The sequence below is a fragment of the Drosophila ananassae genome, chromosome 3L, assembly GCF_017639315.1.
Source record: "Drosophila ananassae strain 14024-0371.13 chromosome 3L, ASM1763931v2, whole genome shotgun sequence".
Taxonomy (NCBI): domain Eukaryota; kingdom Metazoa; phylum Arthropoda; class Insecta; order Diptera; family Drosophilidae; genus Drosophila; species Drosophila ananassae.
The window spans coordinates 14,212,122-14,229,982 of record NC_057929.1 but is presented as its reverse complement, the minus strand read 5'-3'; the positions used below and the strand labels follow the sequence as shown (position 1 = coordinate 14,229,982).

General features: G+C 43.0%; 3 protein-coding genes across 4 annotated transcripts; all 3 read right to left on the bottom strand.

Annotated features, from left to right (window-relative positions):
* Positions 1-658: 658 nt before the first annotated feature.
* On the bottom strand, positions 659-2,289 carry LOC6492912 (alpha-amylase-related protein). The gene is made up of 2 exons (XM_001960605.4): positions 1,611-2,289; positions 659-1,554 (listed from the first exon to the last, which is right to left on the bottom strand). Exons 1-2 carry the CDS (start codon positions 2,262-2,264, stop codon positions 727-729), a joined length of 1,482 nt encoding a protein of 493 aa, XP_001960641.1. The 5' UTR covers positions 2,265-2,289; the 3' UTR covers positions 659-726.
* Positions 2,290-2,297: 8 nt separating this feature from the next.
* Positions 2,298-4,541, bottom strand: LOC6507949 (sodium channel protein Nach). The gene is made up of 4 exons (XM_014908258.3): positions 4,098-4,541; positions 3,068-4,045; positions 2,907-3,010; positions 2,298-2,852 (listed from the first exon to the last, which is right to left on the bottom strand). Exons 1-4 carry the CDS (start codon positions 4,457-4,459, stop codon positions 2,635-2,637), a joined length of 1,662 nt encoding a protein of 553 aa, XP_014763744.1. The 5' UTR covers positions 4,460-4,541; the 3' UTR covers positions 2,298-2,634.
* A 77-nt stretch (positions 4,542-4,618) lies between these two features.
* Positions 4,619-16,824, bottom strand: LOC6507953 (putative inorganic phosphate cotransporter). Of its 2 annotated transcripts, XM_001960603.4 has the most exons (6): positions 16,683-16,824; positions 12,558-13,226; positions 6,570-6,742; positions 5,946-6,509; positions 5,351-5,881; positions 4,619-5,289 (listed from the first exon to the last, which is right to left on the bottom strand). In XM_001960603.4, the coding sequence occupies exons 2-6, from the start codon at positions 12,619-12,621 to the stop codon at positions 5,074-5,076; spliced, it is 1,548 nt and encodes a 515-aa protein (XP_001960639.1). In that variant the 5' UTR covers positions 12,622-13,226; positions 16,683-16,824; the 3' UTR covers positions 4,619-5,073. The 2 variants fall into 2 exon arrangements, with proteins under 2 accessions (XP_001960639.1, XP_014763742.1); XM_014908256.3 differs by lacking the exons at positions 12,558-13,226; positions 16,683-16,824 and adding an exon at positions 7,944-8,377.
* Positions 16,825-17,861: the final 1,037 nt, after the last annotated feature.

The window sequence follows — 17,861 nt, the reverse complement described above, 5'->3', positions numbered from 1 at the left end:
TCCAACTAAATGGTAACTAATCGTTAAGTACGTTAGCCACATTAACAAAATTTGCCACATCAACAGCCGACAACTCGATTCTGGATATGGATCTGTATCTGGATCTGGACCTAGATCCGGATTACCGTCGATTCAGATATATAGTATACATTAAATAATCGGAATGCCAGTAGAAACGTTGCTATTTTTGATTTGTAGTTGCTTGTTTTGAAACTAACAAACTGATAAAATGATAAAAAGTCGCCGGTAACAACTCGCCGCTTGATCAGTTAGAGATTTTTGGTTTCCTCTGAATGCTTGCGAGAGGTGATCGCTAATATAAAATTATACCAGATATATATATAACATATATTGAGCGATGCGATCTTGGCCAGAGCAGCCAACTACAATTTCACGAATGCCAACTTCTTCTATTTGCAGAGCGATTTTACAGTGTGCCAGCTGGATCGGAGGTGGATGTAGAGTCCCCCAGAAATACCCCACTAAGATGTTTTCATAGATATACCCCCATAACCAGTTATGTATTCAGGGATTGTCGTTGTCGTGGCACTGTTAGACTAAGTCCAGTTCCAGTTTGAACCGCGTTTAATATCTTACTTTGTTACCGATCAGTCATGTACACACATACTCGAATAGTTAGCTCTAAAACCTCCATAAATTATGTGCGTTCGTTTTTATTGTAATTTGAGACTTTTGAAATAAAGCCCAGTTTTCTGTGTTACCTAACTAAACCCTGGCATCCACGTGCAGAGCTAGCACACCGTCGAAGTCTTCAGACCCGATGTGGATGTAGCCAAATCCGCTGTCTTCAACGATGACAGACTTTCCGGTACAGGAACCATCGACCAGGCTGCCGGAGATCACATCGCAGTAGACACCGGCTGGCAGGCAGGTCTGCAGCTCCTGGGACAGGTCGTACAGGTTGTTATTCACGGCCAGGAAGCCCTTGTTGCCGCGGCAGAAGGAGATCTGGCTGTCGCCGTTGTCCCACCAGTTCGAGAGCTCCGTGTCCCTGACGGCGTTCTTGAAGCCCACCATGGCGTAGATCTGGCGCCAGCGGTGCTCGCATATCCAGCCATTTACGCAAGCTCCCTCCTCGTCGAACTCCGGCGAGATGATCCTCTCCTGCTCGTCCTGTGGCGGGGCCGTGTCATGGTCGTCGAAGGCAAAGGAGCTCATCACTCGGCTGATGCCGTAGGGGTAGGCCAGATGGAAGGCGGTGGCCATCTTGTACTGCTTGGGGGACTTGTAGTTCAGCACGGCGCCCATGTCTCGCTGGTTGTCATGGTTGTCCACAAAGGTTAGGGCCTGTCCGGATGCCAGGAAGCCCCAGCCGGTGCCCCAGCTCTGCAGCCACTTCAGGGCATTGTTTCCACGGAAGGCATTGCCAATCTCCTCGGAGAATCGGAACTCGGTGACGGCGCCCAGTTGGTTGTATTCCTCACGAGAGACGGTCTCGTGGCCATGATCGATCACCTCCTGGAAGATGAAAGGCCTGGCATTGTGGGGGAAGCCATGCTCAGTATTCAGATCACTAATGGTGCTGTAAATATACTGAAAATAAAAGGGATTATATACTTAGTCCAAATGGAAGAAGATGAATAACTTACCGACAAGTCATCGGCGGCCATGTGCTTGGCGGCATCCACTCGGAATCCTGCTACTCCCAGCTCGATAAGATGATCGAGGAACTCAATCAGCTTGCTCCTCACCCACTCGCTGCTCTGGTCCAGATCCTTAAGGCCAACTAGTTCGCACTGCTGCACCTGGAAGCGATCGTTCCAGTCGGTGATCTCGCAGGAGGGATGGAAATCCTGGGCGGAGTACGGCACACCGGGATAGCTCTTCTTGGAGGGTTCTGCCTCAGATCCGGCAGTGCCCACGGCAATGCCATCAAAGTCCCCAGACATGTGGTTGAGGAGAACGTCCACGTAAATCCTGACTCCAACATCGTTGCAACGACGAACCATATCGGCGAATTCCTGCTCATTTCCAGATCGGGTGATGAGCTTGTAGGAAATGGGTTGGTACCTCTCCCACCAGGGGCGACCAGCGGAAATTATATTCTCATTCACGGGACTGACTTGCACGCCGGCAAAGCCTTTGGGACCCAGGAAGTTCTCACATTCCGCGGCGATGTCGGACCACTTCCACTCGAACAAGTGGACGATGGTGTTGCGATTTCCCCACCAGTGGGGGTTGTGCTGGGCCAGCGTCGAACTGGCCGCCAGGCAAAGAATCACGGCTGTGGCGAACTTGAACATGACCGTATACTGTAGGTAATCTCGGCGGACTTTTCCCCTTTTATACCCAAGGGGTAATCTTATCGCGGATTACTCCGCTTGGGTCCAATTTACGACCAGCAGATGGCCGCTGTTCGATTATGAATAAAATTTACAATGGTCATCAGTGGTTGACCTATGGCAATAAGAGATATCTGCCACTGGGATTGGCTTTCCCAGAACATCATGAGACACTGTACATTCTTTGATTAGATTTGATTAAAATATGTCCTAAACTTCACAGGAAAGTGTATACAATTGTTTTCACTTTTCTTTCTTCGACTTGATACGATATTTTATTGCTCTAATTTATGACATTTTTTGTTTTGTTTGCATTCTGCCAGAAATCTGATTACGATTTGTGAATTATGAAAACTGATTTCTGGTGTTTACTGTGAGAGTCATTTGCTTTCGGCCAGGCGAACTTTGGCCCCTTTTGAAGCATCTTTTTGCGGGCCTCACACTCCAGCACATAATTCTTGCGAAGAATCACGGAGAAATAGTAGATAATCTCCACCACAGACAACATGCTCATTCCCACAAAGAGACTAAAGGCACTGCCCAAGTTGGCTGGGTAATGAATATTAATTAATATTTGAAAAAGATAATATTAAAAACACATACACACTAAGGTAACCATATTGGAAAGCAAATCATGACGCAAACGGCGGTAGCCAAAGGAGTTTATAAAGACATGCAGAATGCCATCGTTTTTGTTTATGCCTGAGCTTTAAGGAGAATATTTAATGTATAAATGGGCTATAGATTTTACGATTTATACTCACTAGAATTGATCTGCCACTGGCATATTGAGTTTCAATGGAAAATCTGAAATCTGCACATCATAATCCAAATGTTCACAGGTCAGAGGACAATAGCACTGAGTACTCCTCTTCCTGGTGATGATATTAGCTGAAATTTTAATTTTAGATATATAATCTTCTTCATAAGCAAGGCTATCCTCACCAAAGTTGTCCACCAGGCAAGGTATATCCTTGAAGGTGCATATTCTATCTGTAGTTCGATTAAAGTCAAAGAAGTAGGTGTGGCAGTTGCAAAACTTCACCATGTTGGTCACCCTGCAGTTTAGCTCACAATTTGGATAAACATAATTCTTAAAGTATCGCATCTTAAACTCGTTTCGGAAAACACAGTTTCTGTCTTCAATGGAAAGGGCTTTGACGGCAGGCGAACAAAAGGTTTCTTGAGGACGAATTGCTGCAAACACCTCGGAGTTGAAAGCTATAAACTTTGAAGAGGAATGAGCACTGGGAAAGGCATCGGATTCTTGGATAAGTAATTTAACTCCAAAGGAATAGGATTGAACTGGATCATAACTGTCATCTTTGTATCTTAAAATCACTGAGAGTCCATACTTCAGGCCTCCAACAGCACGTTCGGCGGTAAAATTAAGACTTATATTTATAAATATTGAAAATAAAACAAACTTTAAAAGGTGGATAAAAACTAACCCTGTTTGTCTTAAATTGAAGGAACAGCAGTGGCCAAAAAATGTTTTGGACAATTGAAAAAGCTCCAAGCAATCCCGTATTTGGCCATTAAACCTGCAACGATACAAAATCTCATCACAGTTCCAACGCAAGTGCTCCACCAGCTGTTGTAAGGTGAGATTGTTGAGGGACAACACGGACTCCATGAGGCTGGTATCCTGTTCGGAATATTTTTCATCGTCCAACATGAAACCATAAAAAATGTGCAGCTTTCGAAGGATGACACTTTGATTAGTTCCTTGGGGCAGTTGCCTTTTAAAATATTTATTTAATATTAATACTATAATTAGTCCCTTCCACTTACAGTGTCTGTAGGAAAGCCTCTGACTTTTGCATATTAAACAACACATCCGGGCAAATAGTGACTGGTGGAAAGTATAAAGTATTAACTGGAGTGCTGTCACTTTCCACATTCATCCGCGTGGGATTACTCCGAAAGTCAATGTAGAACGTGCGCGCCATAACCACAGCACAGATGAACATCACCAGTGAGATGAGCAGCCAAACGAAATGAACTATACGGTTGGTGTCCTCATCGCGGGTGTATCTTAGTCCATGGATACTGCTGGTGGCGCAAAAGTCATTCCAAGTTCTCTTCAGAGAGCCCATAAGAGGCGACACCTTCAGGTCCACCTGTTCCGGGCTGAGCTCCTCTTCGTGACCCATTTCGGCTACAAACTGATGACCATGTCCTTGCTGCTAGTACTTACATACTCGCTGGGATAGATGCCAGCCTTTGATATGCTGACAACTGCTTATTATTTACAAATTAGAGCTCAGGAGCTACCCCCAAATTGTCCAAAAGGTGAAGAACACTACAAAATATACTTATGCTATAGTTTTTTATTGGTTTTCATACATTTGGTTGCTTTCTTTGCAATGTTCGCTTGAGCGGATCATTTCGTTTCAAAACACATCAGTGAGAAAACTAATTTCTGTCTCTATCACAATAAGATAAGAAAGCTACGCATTCATAATGCGGTAGACTTCGACTCTCCTAACTAAAGTTTGACGATTTGTGCTCGATTTGGTTTGGGTTGTGGGTGGTTCTTTTGTGAGTTTACATTTCATTTACAATTGGGAACTAAGTGTCTTTTATTCTGCGGATCGCTACAGGCATAGGAATAGATCAATGGCTAACTATCGATACAACAACTTTGGGCTTAATATCTATAGGTAGGTAACTAAAACAATACCTTAACTAAACATTCATATTATAGATAGTGCGGACTTAGTAATAACGGACGACTACGGCTAATACTACGGCCGGAGAGCCAAGCTTAGGAGCTGGAGATGGCCCGCGGCGCCGAACTGCCGTTGCTCAGCCTTGGTGGGTTGGTGGTGCTGGTGGACTCCAGGGCTGGCTTCTGCTCATCCTCGGAGGGATTGTCCCAGAACTGGCGCTCGCCGGAGCCGAAGATGTTGTAGAATGTACCGCAGATGATGTACACAAAGGCGGCGATGAAGAACACGATCTGCCACTGACCCATCACAGGCTGTAAACATTGAACAGGGAGTCAGTAAAGGTAAACAAGGCATCTGAAACTCGAAACTTACCTTGCTGGGATCAGAGATCAGGTTGCCGGCTGCAATCGGAGCCAACAGACCTGCCAAATTGGCCGAGCAGTTCGTAATGGACATCAGGAAGCCAGCGAAGCGCGGGGTAAGGTCCAAGTGATTGATCTTGAAGCCGGAGTAGATGCCACCGTTCAGGCCCACGCCGATGGTCAGGATGGCCAGAGTCAGAGCGCGGTCGCAGCCCGTGTAGGAGGCGGCGATTAGAGCCAGGCCAGGACCGTACTGGCCAATACTGTTGATAATTTTCCTGGTGGCCGTGAGAGAGAATCTCTTGGAGCTGATCATCCAGTCAGCAATCACCGAGATGAACATGGATAAGAGCCACATGGCCAGGTAGGGCAGAGAGCTGAGCAAGCCGTTGGACTTCAGGGAGAAGCGGAGCACCTGTTTCATGTAAGTGGGCAGCTCAGTCATCAGAGTCTCATAGCCGTAGTTGTGACCCATATGGGCGAACAAAATGGCGTAGAAGGGCAGCGACTTGACAATGGACTTGAAGGGAATTGGAGGACTCTGCGGGGAAGAGAAAATCATGTTAATAAAAGTCCAACTGGATCTTCTATAGCTTTCAGCTCACCTTGATAACATCAGTGCCCCACAGAGACTCGTTGATGTACTTCTTCTCGCGTTCATCAATCTTGGGATGGGTGGAAGGATCCTCATACACGAAGATCAGGAAGGCAATGGACCAGACAGTTCCCACAATACCAAACACATAGAAGATCGAGGGCCAGCCTCCATCGAAACCGTATTCCGCCAGAAGACCGGAAAGCGGCATGGAGATAATGGTTCCAAACTGGGCTCCGGCATAGACGGCGGCTCCCATACGAGACCTCTCATTGGGCGGAATCCACTTGGCCAGCATGGCGTGGGTGCAGGGCACAATGGGACCCTCGCCGAGACCCTGGATGAATCGTACGGCACACAGGCCCCAGACTCCTCCCTCGCGGGCAGCCACGGGAACCAGGAAGGCGAACACCGAGTTGATCAGCATGCCGTAGCCGAGGAAGCGCAGGGAGCCGTACTTCTTGGCCAGAATACCGAAGGGAATCTGGGTGATAACGTAGCCGTAGAAGAAAGAGGACAGGATATAGCCCTGCAGAGCCGCGTTCCAGGGAAACTCGCCGTCCTGAGAGTCGTCCTGTAATAGAATTGTTTAGTTAGTTGATATTATATGAAAGTATTAAAGATTTTAACTTACAATTGGAATATCGCGATCTCCGCACTCGTCGTCGTACTCCTCCTCGCCAGATTTAATGGCCGTGTGATTAACCATCGCCACAATGGCCACTGACATGTTGGTCCTCATCACATAGGCATTGGCCATGCCCAGGAAAAGCATGAAAGTCACAAAGTACCGGGTGGCAAAGCATCCTACAAGAAAATTCACAAATTAATTAACAAAAAATGTATATGCCCTAGAGAGTGTGGCAATAATTAATCTAGCTCTATCAGCGAATGCGTCAGTCACCAATAATTTAATTTGCTTAAGGCAAGCCGGAAGTCTTGTCAACAAAAATAAATGTTAGCAGCGGAATTACACTGTTCGGAAATGCAAAAATAGACCCAACGATCCGAGGCTAAAAGCGAGATAGTATCATCGAGATATAACCTGGTCTGGGGTTTGCTTAGCCCAAGGTTCGTTGCCTGCATAAGATAAGATTCTCTTCAAGTTTACTCACAAAACCAAAGTAGAACGCAGACCCTAGAGCACTGAACAAAATTTTAGGGTCTACAAATGATTAGCTGCGTGAAAAAATTTAATTTCAAGTGCAAATGGCAGTCATAATATCCACCCATTTATTTATTTCATTTTATTGCCTAGGGCTCGTGTTCCCAGATCGGATTTTGTTATTGCCAATGAATGCAATTGTTTACTTTTGGTGTGTGTATGAAGTTTTTGTAATGCCGGCTGTGCTGTGGCGTTTGGCAATGAATATTGCCGGCTTTTCCAGCAATTGGCACGGGCGTGAAACACGTGAGGTTAAAGCTATTTCCAGTACAGTTGTGCTTGGCTTCCTAAAAATGGGTCTTTCTAAAATATGGGTGACGTAGGAAAAGTTCAAGGCTGCCAGCGCTTTTTCATCAGATTTCCGACTTAATTGAGCCAATTCCCTTTCAAAACTAATGTGACCTTTGCCCCGCGAAGTCAATTGGAAAGTGTGTGATAAGCTGTTCGTGTTCAATAACCCGCCAGCTTCTTAGGAATTTAGTTCACAAAAAAATTCGTAATAAAACGTATGACATAAACAATAGCCCGAACCGAGGAATCGCTGAATCAAAATTAATTTCGAAAACTGTTATTGCTGGTTTTTTGTGCTCACCCAGCGATAAATCGCACGATTTGCCCGACAACCGCCCATGCCCGCCCCCTACCAATTCCCCATAATTTCCGCCACCGTCTCGTGTTGCACAATCGTCGCGTTCGCTTTCGTTGAAAGCGTTGAGGTGAAGCACGTGTAAGTCGCGAGGAAAAAAACAGGTCTTTGGTGCGGAAATTTTGCTTCCTAAGAGCCCACCCTCACCCATATTACGTATACGCAGCGTGGTGAGTGAAAGCCATGACTAGTCTTACTTTTTGGCTCCTGATCCAGAGACTCTTGAAGATGCCTCTGATTCCAAACCAGAACGTGACCATCACGATGGCGATGCTTCAGACTGCTACGGCGAAAAGGCATTTTGGTTTTGATTTTTGCACTACCGTTGGGGTTTCTTGTTAAATTATTAACTAAACTAATAAATTCGATAATTTCTAGTTCGGACTTTTTTTTATTTCGAGCTTAAGTGGTCTTTTTGCGAACACGCTTAAACCATTTCATGGTTTATCTTTCGAATTGGAATATTTGGAATTGTATCATATCGCGGATTAAGAAAACTCTTGGACTTGAAATTCTAGAAACTAGCGATTTTACGCCGGGTAGTTGGACGGTCTGCCTCGGACGATATTGGTCGCTCAACTGAGTCAGAACTTTTCTGCTCCCGCTTGTTGCTTTTAGCTTTTTCTACTGAGCGCCAACTGTTGCGTCGCCTTCATTTATAAACTGCCATGGCAGTGGGTATTGGGTAGAATGGGTACATGGGCATGGGTATTGGGGATTGGTTATGGCAGATGGGGGATGGAGGGGTTCGAATATAGCCTGAGCAGGCTGTGAGGCTCTGCGCCGGCGTTATTCTCTCTCCCATTGCCAATTACATCAGTTTCGGTGCTTAGATTTTCCTCTAATTAAATCTAGCAATGGAAAATTCTCAGTGCAACATGCATCATTTTCGGTCGCGATCCCCGATTGATGTCAATTGCCCGAGTGAACTTTTTACTCGCGCCCCAAAGTCAAAGAAATCCTCCGCACCTCCATTCATAGACACATAGTATAAACGTCTAATTATATTCGGATGGACGTAAGCATTCGGCACACATCCACATCTCGTGACTTGCGGCACATGGAGGCGGCGGTGTACACGCGCTGCCTAAAATATGCACAGCTAAGTGATTATGAGAGCATTTGGAGCATTTTTCGGAAAATTACCAAACTACAATGGGCTGTACTTGATGTTTAAAAGACAAATTTGAGCTATATAACCCAAAAAAGGAGGAACTACGTATGCATTTGTAGTCCCCTCCAGAGTCATAAAGATGAAGTCATAGAAGTGCCCTGCTGCTAAATGGAGGCGCCTCCCACAAGGTGCACTATATTCTGTGTAATTACTGCTAATCATGCCAAAATGTATACGCTACACAATTGCTTTGACAAGTTGTTGCTAATTTTGACATAGACCAAAAGGCAAAAAACAAAAGCCCACCGCCCTGGGTTCTATTCTATTTGTTGTATTTGTTCAGCAAACCGCAGAGCGGGACCAGAGTTGAAACTGTAAAAATATCTACAGTCACGCTTGACTCACACAAGTGTTTGTTTATATTTTATTTATGTGTTTATATATGTTCATGTGTGGGCCGATGTCGGGGCTTGCTCTGCAAGTTGCCGCCCGGCTGAGACGGACACGTGTTTGTCGCCTGCTTCTGCTCGCAAGTTTATTTTTCAAATTGTTTAGGATCTTATAGACTTGCGAATGAGCTATCGATGACTATTTGATTTATTTATGGAAGCAATAAAAATCCAAATACTATGCATTCCTCATTTTTTTTCAGTAATAAATAGTGCTAAAATGCTTTTCTTAATTGCTGTTAGCTGACATTGAGTGTGTGTGTGTCTTTTAAGCTCTCGTGACAGAAGCAGGGAAGCCATTACGAAAGTACCCTCTCTCACACACACACACACACATCCAAATGGCCCATGAAATATTCGCCATATACGTGTGCACGTGTTGGTGTGTGTATTTTTTTGGCAGGCCCTCAAATGGAAAAGTTTTTAAACATGCCACGGTACAGTTGTGCTCGCTCAAAGCAATTAAGTGATTTTTCAAACTGTCTGCCAACCATTTGGTTCTATTTACGTTCACCAAATACAATGAATATAAATATTTCAATAATTATGAGCATCGGAAACAGGTAACTATTCTACAACGGCTCTACATGAATTTTACACCAGCTTGCGTTACGTTTTCATAGCACGCTTTTGGGGTGAGCTTTCCAGCAACGTAACGTAAGAGCCAGGGCCAAGGCATATGGAATTTCATTGAAACTTTTGCTTTCGTCTGGCATTAAATGATAATAAGAGAAAGAATAGCAAGTATGTGGGAACATTCTGGGGAATTCTGGGAAATAAAAGATCCCACTTTTCAGTCTCAATAATAAACCACAATGGGAGCTTGTTTGTATATCTGCTCAATTGAAACATAAACATACAATACACTCGGCGCTTTTATAAGGGTTCCTGGTATCGCGGATCTCAAAAGGTGCAAAACACTCTGTCAAATATTTACAGCCATTTAAAGAGCCAGCTTTGTGCCCCTCAGAAGGTTAGGCTGATGTCAGACGGCGGGTATTCACATCCCCCTATCAGATAAATCCATTTCATTTAAGTACTACTGTGGAACCGGGTTAATTGCTAAATTATTTTGCCTTAATTTCTCCTCAGCAGGTAGACCGCTTGTGATATGCATTCTTTGAATGAATGCCTTTGCTATTTTCAGGCTAATGGTAATCTATAAAAATAGTAACAAGCGCACTCTTGACGAGATGAGTAATTTGCCTGCTACTTGCTAGCAAACAAACAAAAAAATTCAAATAAAATTCTACAAAAAAAATGTCGCAAAAGTCACGATCTCAAAAAAGAAAAGGCATTTCCCACTTTGCAATTGAGAGGTTTCTAAAAAATTTCTCTATCTCTCTTGCTCCCATAAAACCGCCAACTTATGAGTCTGAGCTCTTTTGTGTAAAAGCAATTTTCTAATTTAGCAAGTCGGATTACGAGACGTCAACAATACACCATATAGTAGCCATATAGTATTGTGCCATAGAAATTTGGAACGGATATGGGGCTCAACTCGAGCGCAACGCTCAACAGGTCGCTGATTCTCTGGATGCCCTATTGTTAATTCACCAAGGGGGCTTTTTTAGCCGCCCAGCCAGCCACCCACAATATACGATTTGAAATTGGAGAGGCGTTGGCCGGGAAATTGAATAGATGTGAATATTTTCATCCAATTAACCGATGGCATGTCGAAAGATGACAAACGCTAGTGGGGATCGGACCGGACCAGGCTGGGCCGGGAATAATGGCCGGACATTCAAATGTCAATATCAGGGCCAAAAGCCAGCGACTTGCTGAAAATACTTGTCAAGCTGCCAGATCGAAAATTGTTTTTATTTTGCCCATGCCCATCACGCAAAGCCAACAGTGCTCTATAAATTGCAATGCAATCCGCTAATGAAAGTAAAAAGTGAAAAGTTCTCGTCGGAATCCCAAGGCGAAATATGCATTTCCACAACTGACCTTAGCCGCGAATCTCTAGAGTCTAGAGGAAAAAAATAATAAACGAGTTTTGTCACCGCCTTGCAGAGTTCATTTGCACAGTTATAAACACGTACTGTATTTGGCATTTGCCACAACATACTGAGATTTATGGCAATGTTTTCATTAATTTTTTTTGCCTGTTTTGGCTTTCGTATTTTGGGGCCTTTTTGCCGGTAACCGGTTGGGGCCAGTTGGAACTACGCAAAAAAGGTAAACCGGGAACTTACACAAACTGTGTCAAGTGTTCGCCAGACAGAAAAGATGAATTCTGTGTAAAAAATATAGGAAGGGAAGACACTATAAACAAGCCACTTTGGCTCACTCCGCAAATGGTAAACTAATGAGCTAAACAGGTAACAAAAGTTGGCACTGTAGGACAGTCAAAACACCCACTACACGGTTCAAAATTTCCATAGCTTCTCTGCTCTTATTAGAAGAACCAGCTGCTTTTGAGATCTTATTTTATTAAGTCAAACTGATCATTTTTTTCTGTGCAATCTATGGCTATGTGTCACACGTTAATTGCGAATTTGGCTCACGCGTTGGCGACTCTGGTTAATAATGGATTTTATTTTTCTGCTCATTTTTATTGCATAACAAATAACTTCCGTTTGGCGGCAACCTTCCTATACATTTCGGCCTCTTTTTCGGCTTATTTAAATCAAGTGAATTCCTGGAGAAGCCGCTCGAATCACTGAGAGTCCCATTCAATGGGCTTCAATTGTCACTTTTGAGTTTAACGATTGCAAAATCGTCAGGGAGTACGTGCCCTCACGATTTCTGTTCTGTTTGGGCAATTTGTTTAGTTAAGTTAAATGTAAATTATACGCCCCGGCGGTAGTGAATCAAATGCAATAAATGGGCCAATTACGCGCCGAGTGAAATCATAGGATTTGCGACATTTCAATTGCAAGTCTAGTGTTTAATTATTTGAAGAAATGGAGGGTGTGCTCGAATGCTATTCAAATTGCAAGCTTTCGGATATCCAATTATTTCCTGTTTTTATTTAATTATGCATATTTATTGAGTTGACTCTCACTCTAGTTGACTGACGAGAAAGCTCTATTTTAGGTTTATTGTCTTAAACTTGTTATTTACGATGTTATTGTCAAAAGTCACCCTTAATATTAGCTAACAAAAAAGTGCAATTTGAAAGTTATCTCAGTTATAGTTGACAAATATTGCCTCATAGGGTGACAATAGACTTTTCTCACCTAACTCACCTAAGATTTTAGGACCTAACTACCAGGACTCTCAAATTAAGTGTAAGAACTTACCTAATGCCGGCTTTTCCAGATCCTTTTCCTGACTCGAACATATGGCCTCCTTCGACGCAGACATTTTTGAGTTTGTTTATTGGCTAAAGCTTACGGGGGCTTTCTTTTAGTTTAACACAAAGTGTTAAAACAAATTGATTACGACGCTGCAGGTGGTGCAGGCGGCAGGCGTTGAAATATCACAATACTGCACACAATAATGCAGAAAATAAACTTTAAATGAGGTGCAATAAAGCGTTAAAGCGAAGTAAGTTGTATTTACAAGGTGTCGACCATTTTCCACACCGGTATTTAGTTTATTTATTGTTTCAGCTCGTTCATTTGCTTCACGATAAGCTCAAGCAATTGCCTTCAGAAGATGCTTTCTTTCTGGTATAAGTATAAGTATTTCACTCGCGATCTGCTGCCTCTGGCAGCTTGGATTGTTCTGATTGACAGACAGTGGGTAGCCGGCCTTTAAATAAGCCCCGAATCAGTCTCAGCCTCAGTCCCAGTCTGGGCTGTTTGCACGATTCATTTGTCGTTTCGTTTTGCAGTTTTGCCCCCGGCTGGTGGCTGGCGGCTTGTTGACACTCGGTCTTCGGGGATACCGATAGCGAGATATTTCTACAGATATAGATGATCTCCAGACTAGGCAGACCAGGGCGATCGGCAGATCAAGTTGTTAATCTGAAAGCAGAGAGAAGCCAACAAATTAGTTTGATAAATTTAGCAGGCTGTCGTCTTCAATTGGTTAGGCAAACGCTAAATTTCCACCGTCATCCCGGCGTGATTGGCTTTTGATTTCACGAGTCTGTCGCCCTACGCACGTTTCCCCAGTTAACAGCGACTGGCGATCAAATATTTGAGACCGTGGTCTGACCGATTTGAGAGGGATAAGCTATAAGCTCTATTGATCTATTTGGGGTACAGTTTGCCACCTCATTTCTTAGCCAGTTCTGCGAGGGGACCTTGGCAGTTGAATTCGATTCGTGGCAAGTCGATGCAAGGCAAGGCTAGTTCAACATTTGCATTGCGGACGAGTTTCGCACTCAATTCGCAATGTAATTAACCTTATACAGCTCTACTTATCTCGTTCCAAGCTTATCCACTCCACTCACATATTGACAATTTTGGGCCCCCACCGCTCCCGATGATGTAATTTGTTTATCACTTACATTTTTTTTAAAATATTTTGGGCTTCCTATTAATGGTTCCCTTTTGAGAAAACGGGTTGTGAGTTCGGCAAACCCAATTCTAGGTAAATTGTTTATAACAGGGTTTTGATTCTACATTATTTTTAAATACGCAAACAAACGGAAAAAACTTTATACAAAAATAAAACCTACAGACGGCTGAGCAATTGATTTTTTTTTTGTGAGCGGAATTTCAATTGTTATTCGAATTGTTTGCACGTCAGAGCCGGCCGAAAACACAATTTTGGAAAGTTTCATAAGTCGGCAAAAAGACTGTGTCGGCCTTTTAAACAACCTGCTCTCCCTGTTTCGTCGATTTGTTTGAGCAGATTTCTTAGAAATCAAGCCCACACAATGCCCTAATTAGTCTTTCAACTGCGCCAAACAACTTTAAAAGTTAAATCTCAATTCAGAAACAGAAAAACTTTGCAAATAAAACAACTGGAATATAATAAGTTCAGACTTATTTATATATAAAAACCAACTTGTTATGTCACATTTTATAAAATAACTAGAACATCATATCGATTTCTTATCATTTCGATCGAAAATAGAAACGTGATCTCCACGCAGTTATTTAATAAGATCATGATAAAGGTAGCGCAAATCCAGAGTTTCCTTTGCCGCAGTTTTTGTCACAAATATTGACCAATTTAAACAATTAGCAAAAACGCTTTTGGGTAAACATGGGACCATCAATCGTAGACGAAATGATTTGCAATTTTCTAGACTGCTAACCAACCGCAGATCGCTGAAAACCCCCAAGAGATGTGGATGCGATCCTCCTGGAACGGATCTGGGGGTTACATAAGTGCTCATTCATTTCAGTAAGCCCTCTTTAAATAAATAAAAAATCCCCTATCTGGCTTATAAATAATGTAATAAATTTAAATGGCAAGTGATAATTGTTAATTGTCGATGGCGCAGTTAGAATCATCGCTCCCTTGGTTTATAACTTTATTTTGTAGGCATTAAAAGTGCATTAGTAAATAATAGTAAAAGGCAACAATTTATGGGCCGCCACAAAACCATATTTAATGCATTGGGCTAACAATGGCTAGAAAAAAATTTATGAATATAATCGCTATCACTAACGCCTCTTAATCGGCTCGAGAAGTGTGCTCGCTCAAGTGTCGGAAATTTCGGAAAGATAAGTGGCCACAAAAAACAGGTAGGAGAGAGAGGCTGCCAAAGTTCGTTCTGGGCCAAGAGAATGGTGCACACGCTCTTAGCCAAATACCACGTAATTGTAAATTGTCAGCCGGACGGATTTATTGACGGATTGCGGAGAAGAGTTCTTCGGAATCGGTTGCCAATGGGGGGCAGACTATGGCTATCGTGCGGAATGAAGCCGTAAATCAAATACCCTTATCTGAACGCCCTCGTTGAGTGGGGAACCTCTCCAGATTGCACGGCTGTACAAACTCCGGAATGACCCACGAAAGGAGATAGCCGTATATTATATGTACTTCCTCTTGGCCCCAAAACACGTGCTAACAGCTCTCCATTCACCCTTTTTTCGGCTGATTGCCAACGGCGAGATGATGTCGTTAAGAAACCAAAGACGTCTGATATCAGATTGCCTTAATTGGATCATAATTAGTTTTATCGCGGTCCATAAACCAGCCTTCGTCACATATACAATGGATTCGTGACAAGGCAGTGGCAAATTTTCCACCCGTGCTTCGGTTTCTCCGGCCGATTGGCATTTTAATGGAGATTCATCCTCTTAATTTATTTTAATGTTATTCACTTGGTGTTCCAATTGTTGCCATTTTCTACATCGTTTCCAGTTTCATTTTCATTTCAATTTTCATTAGTATTTCCACCGGTTTATCCATGCTTGTGTAAGTGTGTGTGTTAGCCAGTGTTTGCATTCAGCTTTTCAAGTTCAAGTTCAGACCCGGGCCCGTACCCGGGCCTCAACCTCAACATACAATCATACAATCACATTCGCAGCCGATTCGCCCGAGTGCTTCTGCAATGGATTCTGTGCACTGGGGGAAAATTAATTTATGGATTCCCGAAAGCCATATACTTTAATGTCACTCCCCATACTTAATTTCTGAAGGAAATGAAACTTCAATTACTTCTCCGAAACTCACAACATGTCAATTGAGCTTTCAACTGCATAATAATTTAATACCTGATTCTTGAAACTGGCTAATTACTTTTAAAGGGATATAATTTAAAAAATCTGGTTATGAAAATTAAATAAATTAAAACTTAAATGATATTTTTTTTCCTCATTTTTGAATGACTTTTTAAGCTCATAATAATAAGCTTGTTGCTTGAAGTGTAGCTCTCAAGAGCCATGAGGGCTCACATTGTTTTTATTGCTCTCGAGAGGTGGGAAACTGTATTGCTCGGGCTACCCAGTAATTTTCAATAGGTTTCTTGGCTAAACTTATCTTGGCGCATTTTTGCACTTGATACGAAACGAAAGTGGATTTGTAAACCCAGCGCCAATCGCCACTTGGTGGCTAGGAAGTTACGCAAAAAAAATTCATCATCTTTCGATTGTAAATCATTCACCTTAATCGAGTTCCTTGACAATGGCTTTAGCACATATTTATTATTCTGCTTACTTAACTGGTTTTAATAAGTCTTTGTGTACTTTGCATATTGTATGAATGTGAGTATGGATTTTAATGTTCCTTAATTTTCTGTTTTTTACTCATTTTTTTTGTGTATTTAATTGGCAGGCTTTTATTCCGAAACTCACTCACCTCACTTGGAGTACAAAGACACACAACTTTTTAAAATTACGAATCAGCTGTTTTGCCATTTTTTGTCTTACTTAATTTACACTTTTTTCCAGAGGGGGGCTAATTAACTGGACCTCAGCGAATTTGCAGACAAAAACAAACGGATGGCAGCGAGTTGGGGCGACAGTGAAAAAGTGAAAACGCTGCGGATTCTATTTGCTTAGATTGTAGGTGAGACTCACATTGATGATCTGACTGATGTCCAAAAACTGTTGGCTTTTACTGAATTTTTCGCACAATTTCCACCCGTCCACACTCGCTGGTAAACTTTCTTTATAAATATTATTTTGTAGCTTTTTTCGGAGTTGCTGTTTTCGCAACGAGCGTTGAAACTGTAATGACTTACTACACCGGCTAATTGAACGTTTTTATAATTCTGTTTGTGTTTTACTCACATCGCTGGTGACTGCGACGCCGGCTGCGACTGGAGCAGCGTGGCAGCGACGTTGGCGTTAGGTGGAGCAGAGGAAACACGAAGCTCTCGATTTGATTCACCTGCCGAGCTCCGCCAGCTTGATAAAGTCTGAGGAGCGCCGACCATCCGACCCTCCAGCAGGCGATAATGGTCAGTGCTATAAAAGCGTAAATGACGGGTTTACAAGCCCAAATAGGTGACAATTGGAGTGGCTCCATCTAGTGGGGATCCTCTTACCTGGTGGGCGACCGGCACCGGTAACCGGTTGGAGCTCGGAGTGGCCGCTCTTCACGAATCGTGTGCTCCTCACGTGAAGCTCCACGCACCTTCTGGCAAACACCGAAACGAGTTAACTCTCGCGCGTGAGAGACACATGATGGAAGCGAAAGGAGGCGGCTTTTTACAATATTGACTAAGAAATTGACAGCCCAAATTAAAGATTTACTGACGGGACTATAGGACTTGAATACTGACGTCAACAATTTAGATGAATAGAGCAGGTAGAGCAGAGATCCAGGTGGAGAAACAGCTTTAATGACGTTTATTCCCTTTAACAAAAACTAGAATTTTAATGGTAAAGTTAGTCATTAAGGAATTTTTTGAACAAAATCTTTAAGATTTTAATTAGACTCTATTTTGGCAAGAAAAGGAAAACCCTCAACAATTCTTTGAATATTAAGGAACCATAAACCGACTTTGACCAGCGATAACGCCTTAAGGCCAGTTTTATTTTCCACAGGTAGCAGGTAACAGGGAGCCAATATCAACTGATTTTGGGTCTATAAAGAGTCGTAAAACACAATCTTGACCAGCGGCACTTCGGGTTCAATACATATAGTATATGATACTAACTAATAGCGGCCCATGAATGGGAGATTAAGCGCCCTCGGATCGGGGGGAGGAAGAAGGCAATGTAGTCACATGATTTGCGGTTTGGGGCTTACTG